This window comes from Schistocerca cancellata, chromosome 8 (genome assembly GCF_023864275.1).
Source record: "Schistocerca cancellata isolate TAMUIC-IGC-003103 chromosome 8, iqSchCanc2.1, whole genome shotgun sequence".
In the NCBI taxonomy this organism is placed as follows: domain Eukaryota; kingdom Metazoa; phylum Arthropoda; class Insecta; order Orthoptera; family Acrididae; genus Schistocerca; species Schistocerca cancellata.
In genome coordinates, this window is record NC_064633.1 from 346,569,934 (window position 1) to 346,585,973 (window position 16,040).

Consider the following 16,040-nt stretch of genomic DNA (forward strand, 5'->3'; position numbering starts at 1 on the left):
GGAACAGTGATCCGAGTGATTTTCTGCGCCGAATGCTGCTTTACTGTGGCAGAGTGATTCTGGTCACATCTACATCTACATCTACGTGATTACTCTGCTATTCACAATAAAGTGCCTGGCAGAGGGTTCAATGAACCACCTTCAAGCGGTCTCTCTACCGTTCGAATCTCGAACGGCACGCGGGAAAAACGAGTACTTAATTTTTTCCGTGCGAGCCCTGATTTCTCTTATTTTATCGTGATGATCATTTCTCCCCATGTAGGTGTGTGCCAACAGAATGTTTTCGCAATCGGAGGAGAAAACTGGTGATTGAAACATCATGAGAAGATCCCGTTGCAACGAAAAACGCCTTTGTTTTAATGATTGCCACTCCAATTCACGTATCATGTCTGTGACACTATCTCCCCTATTTCGCGATAATACAAAACGAGCTGCCATTTTTTGTACTTTTTCGATGTTATCCGTCAGTCCCACCTGATGCGGATCCCACACCGCACAGCAATACTCCAGAATAGGGCGGACAAGCGTGGTGTAAGCAGTCCCTTTAGTAGACCTGTTACACCATCTAAGTGTTCTGCCAATGAATCGCAGTCTTTGGTTTGCTCTACCCACGATATTATCTATGTGATCGTTCCATTTTAGGTTATTTGTAATTCTAATCCCTAAGTATTTAGCTGAATTTACAGCATTCAGATTTTTGTGACTTATCGCGTAATCGAAATTTAGCTGATTTCTTTCAGTACTCATGTGAATTACTTCACACATTTCTTTATTCAGGATCAATTGCCGCTTTTCACCCCATACAGACATCTTATCTAAATCATTTTGCAAGTCGTTTTGATCATCTGATGACTTTACAAGACGGTAAATGTCAGCATCATCTGCAAACAATCTAAGACGGTACTCAGATTGTCTCCTATGTCGTTAATATAGGTGCCGCGCGGGATTAGCCGAGCGGTCTTAGGCGCTGCAGTTATGGATTGTGCGGCTGATCCCGGCGGAGGTTCGAGTCCTCCCTCGGCCATGGGTGTGTGTGTTTGTACTTAGGATAATTTAGGTTAAGTAGTGTGTAAGCTTAGGGACTGATGACATTAGCAGTTAAGTCCTATAGTATTTCACACACATTTGAACTTTTTTGTTAATATAGGTCAGGAACAATAGAGGGCCTATAACATTTCCTTGGGGAACGCCGGATATTACTTCTGTTTTGCTCGATGATATCGGTCTATTACTACGAACTGTGACCTTTCTGATAGGAAACCACGACTCCAGTCGCACAACTGAGGCGATCCTCCGTAGGCACGCAGTATGGTTAGAGGACGCTTATGAGGAACGGTGTCGAAAGCCTTCTGGAAATCTAAAAATATGGAATAAATTTGACATCCCCTGTCAAGAGCACTTATTACTTCATGAATATAAAGAGCTAGTTGTGTTTCACAAGAACGATATTTTCTATTTTCTGAATCTGTGCTGACAATGTGTCAATAAATCTTTTTCTTCGAGGTATTTCATAATGTTCGAATACTGTATATGTTCCAAAACCTTACTGCAAATAGACTTTAGTGATATAGGCCTGTAATTCAGCGGATTACTCCTACTTCCCTTTTTGGGTATTGATGTGACTTGAGCAATTTTCCAGTCTTTAGGTAATGATCTTTCTGTGAGCGAGTGGTTGTATATAATTGCTAAATATGGAGCTATTTTATCAACATACTCTGACAGGAACCTAACTGGTATACAATCTGGACTGTAGGACTTTCCTTTATTAAGTGATTTAAGCTGCTTTGTTACACCGAGGATATCTACTTCTATGTTTCTCATCAGTTAGTGTGGGGAGAGAGGGCAACGCGTTGCACACCACAGAATGTTCATGAACGTCCTCTGTAAGGTCCAAGCGTTATGGTGTGGTCAAGCACTGCGCACAGTGGGCAAACACACATGCGTATCTTTGCGCGAGCTACCGTTACAGCTTGGCGGTATTGTACAGAGATTATTCTGGATCAAGTCCGTCTCTTTAGGGTGCGGGATGTACCGACATTCCGTTTCTGGACGCGAATACCAGCCCACATAAGACCGATGGGGTGTAGGACGGAGTATACAATGAAGAACTTATGGATGGCCTGCGTGTTATAGACCATGCCTGGAATCCTCTTGGCAGACTTGTTTCTCAGTGAAGACGCTCTCCTTGAACTGCGCAAGAAGCGAAAACCGCCTTGAGAGAGGAGTGGAACAATATCCCCCAACAACTCTTAAAAAAATTGTTAGCCAGCATAAATAACAGGTGCAAAATATGCATTAGTGCCTAAGGAGTGTGTATTCCTCACCGAGAGTCCGATATCGACCTTTATGTTGGTATTCTGACCTGTGTTAAACATGAATGGTAGGCCTATTTATGTCTGTTATCCTGCTTTCCTACCTATACAAGTTTTCGCTATAAATATATCACTCCTCCTCTGTTATGTATTTACATTGTTTCGTGTCGTCCGTCATTGCCTGTGATTGTTTCCGTCCAACAATGTCTCTGTTCAGTAGCAATACATATTTTTTGTGATTATTTTGTGAACACGAAAATCGAAGACCTTAGAAATTTAACGTATGCGTAGATCACAAGTAAAATGTCTAAACTACAGCTTTGAAATGATATACTACATGCTCCCAAATCAACAATGATCCAGAAAATGTAGAATAAATTTCTTTATTTCCGTCCATGATCACGAACTTTTTAAGTCCCTAGTCTACCGTTTTCAGTCAGTAACAACCACCTTCAGATCTGTTTTAAAAACTTGTCCTAATATAAAGGAGTCATAGTGGCATCGTAAAAAGATAAACCCAAATCATCTCAGCATCGTCACATATAAATTAAATATCGCATATACTAGAGTCATTTTGTTAACAGCGCTACTGTTCAAAACAAACTGAGCTGATCTGATATTTATCTTTTGACGATTCCACTATGGTCTATTATATTACGATATGTGTTTAAAATAGATCTGAAGATGGTCATTGCTGACTGAAATTGGTAGTCTGAGGACCTAACAAATTTGTGATTAGAGATGGAAATGAAATTTATCCTATATACAAATTTATTGAAATAACTTACAGAATCTGTTATGAAACGTCCCCTTGGAAAAATTTAAAAATGACAGTGCTGGAAAACCTCTACGTTATTTGATTTTGAAACGCCTGAGCAAAACTGAACGTACTAAGACATTTCTCTCTTTACTTATTCTGATCAACAGTAAACTGACACACAATATTTTTTTTAGCGCAACGCAATCTGACTTTCAATAATCTCTACAAAAGAATGGCCCTGACTGACAATAACCTATACCTTTCAAGAATCACTTACCTCACAAAAATCTTCGTTACTCAAACTACTGCAAATACAGCGTACGCCAATACTGCCAGCTAAATACAGATTCTAATTACTGAAGGCACTAACTACTGATAGGCATAGTTAGCAAAAGAAAGATTTTGATGGAGAACAAACAATGTATTTACCTTACTGGTGTTCAAGAGTCATAATATATATATCAGTTCATGACATCCAGTCTTACAAATTTCCTTTCTCTGATGGACACACGTCCAGATCGTCCACTCTCAAAACTCTGCCATCTCTCTCCCCACATCCACCACTGCTGGCGGCTCACCTCCAACTGCACAACGCTATGCACTGTTCACATCCAACTGGCCAACACTACAATAGTGAATATTCTAACAATGCCAACCAGCCACAGACCGCACACAGCACAGTCAGTGATTTTCATACAGAGCGCTACGTGGCGTTACCAATATAAACACCTAAACAGCCTACTTTCATAAGAGCGCTACGTGGCTTTACCAACATAAAAACCTAAACAGCCCACTTACACTGTAGATGTGTAGTTTTTTAGCAAACAACCTCAATTTTAATTCACGAAGTACATCAGTACAGCATTCCGCCACCAGTAGCGCCAGCGTGGTGCAATATTGAAACGGCTCCTTTCACTGCTCCAGCGCGTGCTCGTTGTGTGTTTTGGTTTCATAAAACGAACTCTGCAACAACGGTTCGGCGTAAATTTCACAGCGAATACGCTAAAGAACATCCAAGCAGGCCTACATATTATTCTTCGCACAAGTACTTTGTTGAGACGGGTTGTTGACTATGACATGATCACCAGGTCGCCCGCGTATTGATTATTACGTCGAACAGGTTAGGGAAAGCTTTGCCCTCAGTCCACAAAAATCAACGCGATGTGCGTCTCGCGTGACTGGCAATCCACAAAAGATTGTTTGGCGAGTACTGCGTAGACGTTTACACTTGAAACCATCCAGGTTCACAGTGGCACAGTACATTAGTGGTGCAGGTAAGATTGCTTATGGGGGTTGGCCGTGAAGGACCAATCACAAGGCCACCTCACTCCTCAGACTGGATTTCTTTCTCTGCAGTTTTATTAAAGACCGTATGAATTTTCCTCCCCTACTAAACAATTTAGCCGACCTGAGAAATCGAATCTACCCTCTCATTGCACAAGTTACGCCCGATTTGCTGCAACGAGTGAGGAAGGAACTGATCACCGGTGGGATGTTTGTCGCATCACAAACGGTAGTCAAATCGAATCAAAACGACAGCTGACGCCTTTATCTGTAACTTGAGGTTGTTTCCTACAAAATGACACATCTGACGATTCTGTAACTTACCTCAACAAATTTCAGCTTATTGCAGAGTTTTAAAGTCCTTTTGACTAACCCTGTACTTACCCATTGCTCCAACTCGTGGCTGGACAGCGACTACAATGATGTCTTGCGACAGAAAGAGGTCTGGACCCACATTTGCCGAAGACCCGCCTTTGAAGGCGCCTCCAGGAAACCATGTAAGCACCGGGAAAGGTCCTGATGCGTTGTAAGGGACGAACACGTTGACGTAGAGGCAGTCCTCGGAACCCTCGTAACGCTGGCCCATGTTCTGCGCGCAGGAGGATGGCTGCTCCAAGGCATCGCGGTCGCCCTCCCAGCTGGCCGGGGGCTGCGGTGCCTGCCAACAGGTTCGTCAGGTGACTAGACGGGTACTCGCTAGAGTATGGACCTGCAAGGGTCCTCTAGTTGCCTGCAGTCGAAAACCTCTCCTTCTCTCAAGAGGACAAAGCGATTCGCGCTAGCTATAGGGTGTTCAGAAATTCCCATTACAGGCTACTGGGACTTGTAGAAGGGAGTGAGTTCATAAAATTTTGAATAGGAACCCACGTCCAGAAACGTACCGTTGCCGTCCTACTGCCGTTTGAGAACATGTTTGCTAGGCAGGTTTGCAACAGGTACTCATGGTGAACGGTTCTTACGTCAAATTGGCTGATTTCATTTTATGTTTGTCCTACCTCTCTCGCCTGGTTCAAGCCACATTCACGTGTGTGTGTGTGTGTGTGTGTGTGTGTGTGTGTGTGTGTGTGTGTGTGTGTGTGTGTGTATGTATGTGTGTGCTAGAGGTAGTATGGAGTGCTGGAGGTGGCTGGAGATGGTATGGATGTAGTTGTTAGTCATCCACAACATATGGTGCTGGAGGCAACATCCATTGCACGCATAATTGCTCGTGTACTTGTTGGCGGGTTCATTTCAACATGGTGCAGAACAGCCTCTCCCAGTTCGGATGTGCGGCATCTAATTGAAACACCACAGTCATGCCTGCTGATGGTGAAGGCGTAGTTGTGGCAAAAAAGGTATGCGATGGTGTCGGACATCGTGTATAACGATCTTGATAAAGGCGACGCAATACAGAAGCATCATGTCGGTGTACTCTGCAAACATGTAATCAACCATCTTGCTCTAACACTCACAGACATGTGATACAGGCTTGAAACAGGTGAAAGAGCTTGGATAGACATCAAATGATATCAGCTAAACCGACGTAAGCACTCCCTCCCTCCTCCCACTATGACTATCCTGTTGCACACCTACATAGCAAACACGTTTTCAAATGCCTGTAGCACGGAACCGGTACGTTCCCGGGCATGGGCTCCTATTCAAAATACTATGTGCTCGTTCCCCCCTACAAGTCCTAGAAATGTGTAACGGGAATTCCCGAACACCCTGCATGTATGGAATGTGAAGGCAGCCAGGAAGTTGCTGGTGGCGATTACTGTGACAGCACAGACGGCTTCAGTGCAATAGAGATGATTGTTAACTCTTGATTACAACTCCGTTCCAACACAGGGATGACAAACATCGTATATATTATCTCTCAAGTCAACACCCCATTTCCTCCACACATACCAATCGTACTGGGAAAGGAGATATCATTAGAAAAGTTTTTTTTAACAGTCTTCAGTCATTGCATACCAATTTTTCTGTAACACCATTCGTGGAAAAATTTTATCTTAAAAACAACTTTTAATTATCATATGCAAAAGAGCGTCATGGATGCCCAGGTTCTTACCTTATTTTACGAAGCAAAATTATTCATCAGGAATGACGCCCTTTTCATATTACCTTATTACAACTACCATTTTATTTGTTTTAAATAACTAGACAATTTGTGTGCAGTAATGTCATAGCTAATAACCGTTCCAGTGCGGTCGTCCGTTATCTCTGCCCATCGTACTGTCTGACTTTTCTAAACGGATATACTTTCCGAAACGACAAGCATTTTTGTCACTCTCGCTTTGAAATGAGATTTACATATTGCCACAGTGGCTTAACATATTTACATGAAGCACGAGGTGCAGTTAATATCTCAAAATACAGTTATAATTTATGGTAGCCTCATTGTTATACCAGGTAAGAAGCGAACACTACGTTCTAACTTGTTCATTTCGCATTTATTTACTTCTTTGTATTTTATATTTGTATTTTTCACTAAACTTCCCTTCAACAACAGGTAAATAATATAAATATAGCGGTCGAAATTTAGAAATTACAAGCAATTCATGATAGCCAAATATTGTCGTGAGCGGTAAATTACAATTATTTACTTCTTTTATTTTGTATTTCTATTTTCTCATTAATTATTAACATGTGTCAACAACAAAATCTACACGAAGATTGCGTCCTTACGTCAAATATCGTTTGCACCGAGGTATTGTAATGCTCTACATAATTTTGTTCAGAATTATGTGCGTGAAATGTATATATCAGGACATATAATAAACTTATCATTACTCTTTCACGTCGTTCGTTTCATTTTTGAAGATTTTTTCTCTTCATTCCCATAAATAAGCTTATCGCAACGACTACACGTATTCCAAATACTGTCATTATTTAAAACTATGAAAGTGCGAAAGTTTCGCAGAGGTTTCCTGGTCGTGTAAAAAGGATCTATATAGCCAGTGCACGGCAGTTCGAAATGTCGGTGTAAGAAGTAGCTTTGAGAACCAGGCACCAAGATCTGTCTGCGTACTGTTCACAGCTAATAGTTGTTTGTAAACGGAAGATTATTGTCGTTAATAATTCTCCGCAATACATTCTGTAAAGCCTTGCATTGTTTCTTATAGCAAGAATGTAGTACTCAGAACATCTTGCGAATGATAAGCGAATTTGGTCAAATCTCAGTCCTAAAACACATCATTTTTAATTTCCAACTGAAAGCGCTGGCAGTCAGGTGGAGGCAGGAACACTGCTTAAGCAACCAAACTGAAAATGGTTAATACTTCGGTGTAGAGGTATAGCAATGAAGGATTGGTAAATATGCTTTTCGTGCAGCCACAGGGACGTCGTGTTTCAACTCAAACTGTGCGCAATAGGCTGCATGATGCGCAAATTCACTCCCGACGTCCATGGCGAGGTCCACCTTTGCAACCACGACACCATGCAGCGCGGTACAGATGGGTCCAACAACATGCCGAATGGACTGCTGAGGATTGGCATCATGTTCTCTTCACCGATGAGTGTCGCATAAGCCTCCAACCAGACAATCGTCGGGGATTTGTTTGGAGGCAACCCGGTCAGGCTGAAGCCTTAGACACACTGTCCAGCGAGTGTAGCAAGGTGGAGGTTCTCTGCTGTTTTGAGGTGGTGTTATGCGGTGCCGACGTACGCCGCTGGTGGTCATGTAGGGCGCCGTAACGGCTGTACGATACGTGAATGCCATCCTCTGACCGATAGTGCAACCATGTCGGCAGCATACTGGCGAGGCTTTCGTCTTCATGGACGACAATTCGCGCCCCCATCGTGCACATCTTGTGAATTACTTCCTTCAGGATAACGACATCGCTCGAATAGTGTGGCCAGCATGTTCTCGAGACATGAACCCTATCGATCATGCCTGGGATGGATTGAAAATGGCTGTTTATGGACGACGTGATCCACCAACAACTCTGAGGGATCTACACCGAATTCCTGTTGAGGAGTGGGACAATCTGGACCAACAGTGCCTAGATGAACGGATACTGTGCCGTGACGAATACAGGTATGCATCAATGCAAGAGGATGTGCTACTGGGTATTAGAGGTACCGTTGTGAACAGCAATCTGGACCACCACCTCTGAAGGTCTCTCTGTATGGTGGTACAATATGCAATGTGTGGTTTTCATGAGCAATAAAAAGGTCAGAAATGATATTTATGTTGATCTCTATTCCAGTTTTCTGTAGAGGTTCCGGAACTCTCGGAACTGAGGTGATGCAAAACTTTTTTTGATATGTGTATATACCCAAATCATTTTCCACTCGAGTTAACAAAACGATGTTGACATAGGTCAGAAACAAACCTCCCAAGTTATAGAAAATCTCCCCCAGTTGTTTGTCAACATATGGATATAATGAGTTGGTTGTATACAAATAGCCTGAAAAAGAGGTAGATCAGAATAGGAGATCCTCATCCTGCACCAGTAAATTCATCCAGTCTGACATTACTTGACCTTTTTCAGATTGGGCATTTGAAAGTATGATTTTTGAGATAACTGTAGAAAAAGGAGAATTCCAAATATTAAATGCTGGCTGTGATCTGTTGCAAGTGATACCATAGTTGGATGAAAATTGTTGTTAATTGACACTGCATGTCTTAGCATTTAGTTTCTGTAATCAATACACTTAACGCCATACATGAACTGTCCACTGTTGTCAATGCACCACAGCAACCCATCAATTAATTTGCATTATTTGCATAGCGTGATGTACACTCCACATCCTTTTTTGTGTTCTTTTTGTGTTGAAGCTCTACTACCAGTCTGTTCTGGCGTAACCACACGCGCTGGAACGAAGATAGGGAACGCAAGAGCAGAGAAGGCGGTGAGGAAACGGGGGCCAATGGTGCGCGGAATTGGACGTCGCCGCGCCAAGAGCGACACCTGGAAAAAGGGAATATTCGCCTCTCCTGCTAGCCTCGGCCGCGCAGATCGGCACCTGATCGCGGACCTTAGTTATCAGTGACTTGTGTAAACTTGCCTGAACATTTCACATATCAAGGACTCTAAATTATATTGCAAGTCGCCCCTTGTTTGCGACTACTACTTGTAAATCTCCAAAGTTAAGTATTGGTAAATTGTCTTCTGGAAATAAAACTACTAATGTTATTTGTTTGAATTGTATAGCATTCAGAGAACGCAACATTAGCGACGAGTGGGGAAGACCCCACAGTCTACTTAACTGTCACCTTCCGCAGCAAGCAGAAATGTTTTCTCACACTTTTCACAGCACGCTTCCCGTTCTCTGAGTCCGAACTGAAGTGCATCTGACAGCCATTGTGGCAACACTGTAACAGAACTTGACAAAGTTGGTAAGTTGGATGGCGTGCAGCCCACTGCATTGCTGTTACGCCTTAAGTGAAATGAGGGGTTGCAGCTTTGCACAGTTATTGTTAACGTAAATACAATCTCCTACTGTCGTCCAAAAAGGTTACTAACTCTTTCTGTCCAACGGTAGATATAACATACAATGAGGCATTGTCAAACAGATGTCTGTTTTCATATTTAGCTGTTTTTATGCTTATCTGTCCTACGAATCACAGACCTTTCCTTGGCAATAAAAAAAAAAAACTTTAAGGTTTGCTGATGGCATTGAACTTCTGACTGAGAGTGCAAAGAATTTGGAAGATCAGTTGAGTGGAACTGATAGTGTCTTGAAAAGGGGTTATAAGATGAATATCAACAAAGGTGAAATAACTGTGCTTGATAGTAATCGACTTAAACCAGGTTATAACGGGGCAATTAGGTTAGGAAATGACACTAAAGATAGCAGAAGAATTTTTCCATTTGGGCAGCAAAATTAGTGTCGATGGCCAAATAAAAGAATGTATACACGGTTATTCATAAGTACCTCCAAGTTTTTAGGAGATTACTGCACGCACACTACCAGACATAAAGAAAATAGAAGCACATCCCTGGACAAAACATCTCATCAAGTTTTTGCTCACATTACACGTGCTCCGTGCATCGTTTGTTCCGCGGCAACCATAGATGCTCGCAGAAGAGCACGTTTATGTATGTCACTGATGTTGCAACCTGCTTTGGAAATCTATTCATTGGGTTGCCTATCAGCAAGTGCTAACATGCAACGATATGGAGCAGATGCTTTGTCTACGTGTTCGATAGGTCTGCCTCCTAGGCAAGTACACCACGTCTTATGTTACGAATCTAACTTTGGTGAGTCAGTCTATTCACTGATATGTGTCACTTTTCTGTATGTCTTGTACTTTCCGTGCAGTTGATTTCTGAAAGCGTTGAGGTACTTATGAATAACCCTATACAAAATAGCAAGAAAAGAATTTATGAAAAAGAGACGTATGTTAACATCGAGTTCAGCCACATTTGCACTTAGAGTCATTGCAAATCTTGGGGAGAGACATTAATAGGTTGCCATATTTTCTTATACTTTCATTCAATAATGTCATATGAATATATATTCCAGGTTAACCCATTTTTAAGAAAGAAAGTATTCTTTGTTGAAAAACGTGCTGGAAAAACTGTGTGTGGATGCTCACCCAAAATCATCTTGTAGACATCTGTTTGGATAGTTGGGCATTCTGCCCACTGCTTGACGATACATTTATTCCTTCATGAACTTTGTTGCATGAGTAAATAATACATTGCAGTTCAAAAGGAATAGTATGGTATATAATTACAATACCAGAAGGAAAAATGACATTCATTAGTCAGCATTAAGGTTGTCTGTAGCACAAAAAGGGATGCATAATGCTGCAACTGAGGCTTTTGATCACTTACCCAGTGACATAAGATGTCTGACAGACAGCGAAGTGAAATAAAAGTGAAACAAAAACTGAGAAAGTTTGTCCTCAAACATTACTGTTCTGTATAAGAATTTCTATTATTAAATGTGTAAAAGGTGGTGGAAAGAAATTACCAACACATATCTGTATATTCGAAATAAAAAAATAAAATAAAAAGAGTCTGATGGCCACATATTGTTCTGTTGATTAATATATATCAGTTGGGACATAAGGGGGGACAGGGGAATACGCCCATATGCATGCTTATGTTCTGTTCACTGAATCTTTTACTGTAGGATCCACTGTCTGATTATCTCTGGTATATGTATCCTTTAGTTGATTGTCAGCATTATAAATCTTTGAAGAGTCATAGAATTGTTAATTATAGGACCCTTGATTCAATTTATTCTGCAAAGAAGGCTGCTACTAATTTTACTTCTGGGAATTGATTTATGGTCCTACACCACCTGTTGATGTTTTTAGAGTTTGTTGAATTGACGAATATGCTTTGCCTTGTTAATTTGCAAAGTGAATGTCAAATGACTCTTTCTACGTAAATATGATTTATCGAGCAAAATCATCCATGCAACATGAATTTACTAACTAACTAACTAATCGAGTATAAATTTAAATTTTAGGAAGTCTATTTTGTAGCAAAGTGTAGCGTTACAGAGACTTGAAACATGTACAGCAGTCAGTAAAGACAAGAATACTATAGAAACTTTTTAAGTACATTACAGAAGAATGCTAAAGATCAAGTGGGTAGACGGAAGGAATAATGAATAGTGTCTGGCAGAAAAGCTCTTCATGTCACAACTTGACTGAAAGAAGAGATAAATGGATAGGGTGCATCCTGAGACATCAAATAAATAGTTAATTAGTTAATGGAAGGAAGTGTGGCTGATAAAAACTTTAGAGGGAGGCCGACTCTCGGCTATAGTGAGCAAGTTGGAGTGAATGTAGGCTGCAGCAATTATACCATAGATGTGAGAGATTATGGAGAACGGACTAGCATAGAGATCTACATCAAATTAGTCTCTGGACTGAGAACCACAGCAACAACAACATGCTTTTGTATCACCCTTGAAGGTTTTGTCCATTCGCTCTTGATATGTGCACACAAATACGGGGGACGTTCAATGAGTAATGCGAAATATTCCTTTTCTCGGCCAATTACGGTTGTAAAACATGCAAAAATTCGTTGTGGGACATCGTGGAATATCCCCGCTTTTGATCGTATTGTTCCACGAAGTTCCGACAGATGGCGGGAGAACCGATAGAGGTACTGAAGGTACCCTCCGCCACACACCGTCAGGTGGCTTGCGGAGTATGGATGTAGATGTAGATGTATGCGATCTTCAAAATGGCGTCTTTAACGGAGGTGCGTTCCAAGCAGAGAGCTGTCACTGAGTTTCCTTTGGCGGAGCGCCTGAGTATCGCAGATATTTATAGGAACTTGCAGAATGTCTACGGAGACCTGGCAGTGAACAAAAGCGTGGTGAGTCTTTGGGAGAGGCGTCTGTCATAATCGAAATAAGATATCACAACTCTGTCGGATCTAGCACATGCCGGCCGGCCATACACAGCTGATTCTCTGCAATGTTGGTACGTTCGGACACTCTCATTCGAGATAATGGACAGATCACAATTAAACACCTCACTGCTCAACTGGACACCTCTGTTGGTAGTGTTGACACTATCGTCCACCAGTTGGGTTTCTCAAAATGTATGCCTGCTGCGTTCGTCAGCGCCTAACAGAAGACTATAAAGAGCAAAGACAGACCACCTGTGACGAATTGCTTGCGTGTTAAGACGCTGATCGGGAAACCTTTTTGTCACATGGGTTCATCGCTGCGAACCGGAAAGAAAAAGGCAGTCCACAGAGTGGCGCCATCTCTGCTCCCAAGAATAAGTTCAAAGTCACACCCTCAGCTGGTAAAGTCATGGCGACTGTCTTCTGGGACTCTGAGGGGTTATTCTGTATGATTTCCTCCCTCTAGGTGCAACCATATATTCGGAAGTGTATTGTGCTACCCTCAGAAAACTGAAGAAGCAGCTTCAGCATGTTCATCGCCACAACAATGCCAACGAATTGCTCCTTCTGTATGACAACTCTAGGCCTCATACAAGTCTGCGCACCCGAGAGCAGCCGACAAAACTTCATTGGGCTGTTCTTCCTCGGCCCAGCCCGTGGGAAGCAGTATGTGGATGATGGGGAGATTATTGATGCAGCAAGACATTGGCTCCGACGTCGACCAGTGGAGTGGTACGAAACGGGAATACAGGCCTTCCCAGAAAGGTGGCATCAGACCATCACTTTAAACGAAGATTTTGTTGAAAAATAGGGTTTTGTAGCCAAAGGAGTGCGGAATAGTATGGTGTGTTGGAATCTTGAATAAAACCAATCTTCCTTCATGAAAAAGGAATGCGTTGCATTGCTTGTTGAACGCCTCTCGTACATGAGCCAGGAAGCGTGTACAGGTATGTAGATAAGAACTGGCAGCATTTACCTGGAAGCGTAGTTCCCCGACGGGTGGCTGCGCGTAGGGCACGCCCCTGAAGCTGGCGTAGGGCAGGCCCAGAGCGCTCGTCTCCACGGCGCCTCTCAGCCTGCCCTGCTGCACCGTCACGTACACGTCCTGTGCCTGTGGACACACATGTAAGAAAGTGATAGAGCTGAGTCAGAGAAACCGTATATCCTATGTCGAGTGACGATATGGTCCTAATCGCTTCGCCACTCTCGTATCTCACGCATAGTTTTAGACCTTGATTGCTTGACATTTCAAAAAAATAATGGCTCTGAGCACTATGGGACTTAACTTCTGAGGTCATCAGTCCCCTAGACTTAGAACTACTTAAACCTAACTAACCTAAGGACATCGCACACATCCATGCCCGAGGCAGGATTCGAACCTGCGACCGTAGCGATCACGTGGTTCCAAACTGCAGCACTTAGAACCGCATGGCCACACCGGCATGCTTTTCATTTCACTACAGGTCATAGAGTGAATGATTTGTTCCCAAAAATAAAGGATAAGTCACTTCTGGGTCACATAGATCCAACTAAAGAAATGATTCACTGCTTGAAAGGCAATGGGCTATTTTATTTTTAGTGACATGGGTTTCTTACAACAGGCTATCGGTCTGTTCATTTACTGACCCAACATGATGTCAGTTGTTTCATTTTGCACGACTGCTACGGTCGCAGGTTCGAATCCAGCCTCGGGCATGGATGTCTGTGACGTCCTTAGGTTAGTTAGGTTTAAGTAGTTCTAAGTTCTAGGGGACTGATTACCTCAGATGTTGAGTCCCATAGTACTCAGAGCCATTTGAACCATTTATTTCATTTTGAAATTTGAGTGGTCTGGTGTCCAGTGTGTCATTTACAATATTCTACATCTACGTCTACATCGATAATCTACAATTCAGCTTACGGTGTACCACTACTAGACATCTCCTTTCCTGTTCCAATTGCAAAAAGAACGATAGAAAAACAACTATCTACACGCGGATATGAGGCCTAATCTCTCGTACCTTACGCGCAATGTGTGCTGGAGGCAACGGAATCGTTTTGTACTCAGCTTCAAATGCCGGTTCTTTAAATAAATTTCCTCTATAGTTTTCCTCGAAAAGAATGTCGCCTTCCCTGCACGGATTCCCATTTGAGCTCCCGAAGCATCTACGCAACGCTTTTGTGTTGTCCGAACTTACCAGTAACAAATCTAGCAGCCCGCCTCTGAATTGCTTCGATATCTTCCTTTGATCCAACCGGATACGGATACCAAACACTCGAGCAGTGCTCAAAAATAGGTCGTACTAGCGTCCTATATGCGGCCTCCTTTACAGATGAACCACCCTATCCCAGAGTTCCCCCAACATACTGAAGTCGACCATTCGCTTTCTCCCACAATCCTCACATGCTCGTTCCATTTCATATCCCTTTGCAACGTTACGCCCAGATATTTAAAGTCTGATGGTGTCAAGCAGGACACTACTAATGCTGTACCCAACATTACGGATTTGTTTTTCCTACTCATCCTTATAAACTTACATTTTTCTACATTTAGAACTAATTGCCATTCATCTCACCAACTAGAAATTTTGTCAAGTCATCTTGTATCCTCCTCCAGTCACTCAACTCCGACACCTACCGTACACCATAACATTCAGCAAACTACCGCAAATTGCTGCCCACCGAGTTCGCCAATTTATGTATACAGACAACATCACTCCCTGGGGCATTACTGACGATACCATTGTCTCTATGAACACTTGCCGTCGAGGGCCACATACTGGGTTCTATTACTGCAAAAGTCTTCGACCCACTCAAATATCTGTGAACCTATTCCACACGCTCGTACCTACTTTAAGAGCCTGCAATTGGGCACCGTGTCAAACGCTTTCCGGAAACTAGAAATATGGAATCTTCCTGTTGCCCTTCATCCATAGTTCACTGCGAGAAAATGACAATATGAGTTTCGCACGAGCGTTGCCTTCTAAAACCATGCTGATTCGGGTCACAAGCTTGTCGGTCTCAATAAAATTTGTTACATTCGAACAGAGAATTTGTTCAAAGATTCTGCAGCAAACAGGTGTTAGGGATACTGCTCTGTAATTTTGCGGTTCTGTTCTTTTGCCCTTCTTATACACAGGAGTCACCTGCGCTTTTTCCCAGTCGCTTGGTACTTGCGCTGGGCGAGAGATTCGCGATAAATGCAAGGTAAGTAAGGGGTCAGTGCAATAGAGTATTCTTTGATAAACCGAATTGGGATTCCATTCGGACCTAGTGACTTATTTGTTTTCAGCTCATTCAGTTGTTTCTCTACGCCACGAGTGCTTGTTACTATGCCATCCATACGGGAGTCTGTTCGATGGTCAAACGACGGAATGTCTGTACGATTTTCCTTCGTAA

At 42.5% G+C, this 16,040-nt stretch overlaps 1 protein-coding gene across 1 annotated transcript in view; it reads right to left on the reverse strand.

Moving 5' to 3' along the window:
- Positions 1 to 16,040, reverse strand: part of LOC126094774 (venom carboxylesterase-6-like) — a 92,585-nt gene that overhangs the window by 71,191 nt on the left and 5,354 nt on the right. Inside the window, exons 2-3 of the mRNA XM_049909327.1 lie at positions 13,639 to 13,773; positions 4,741 to 5,014 (exon numbers count right to left, since the gene is read on the reverse strand). Of these exons, the coding sequence (XP_049765284.1) occupies positions 4,741 to 5,014; positions 13,639 to 13,773 (409 nt within the window). The remainder of the gene's footprint in view (positions 1 to 4,740; positions 5,015 to 13,638; positions 13,774 to 16,040) is intronic.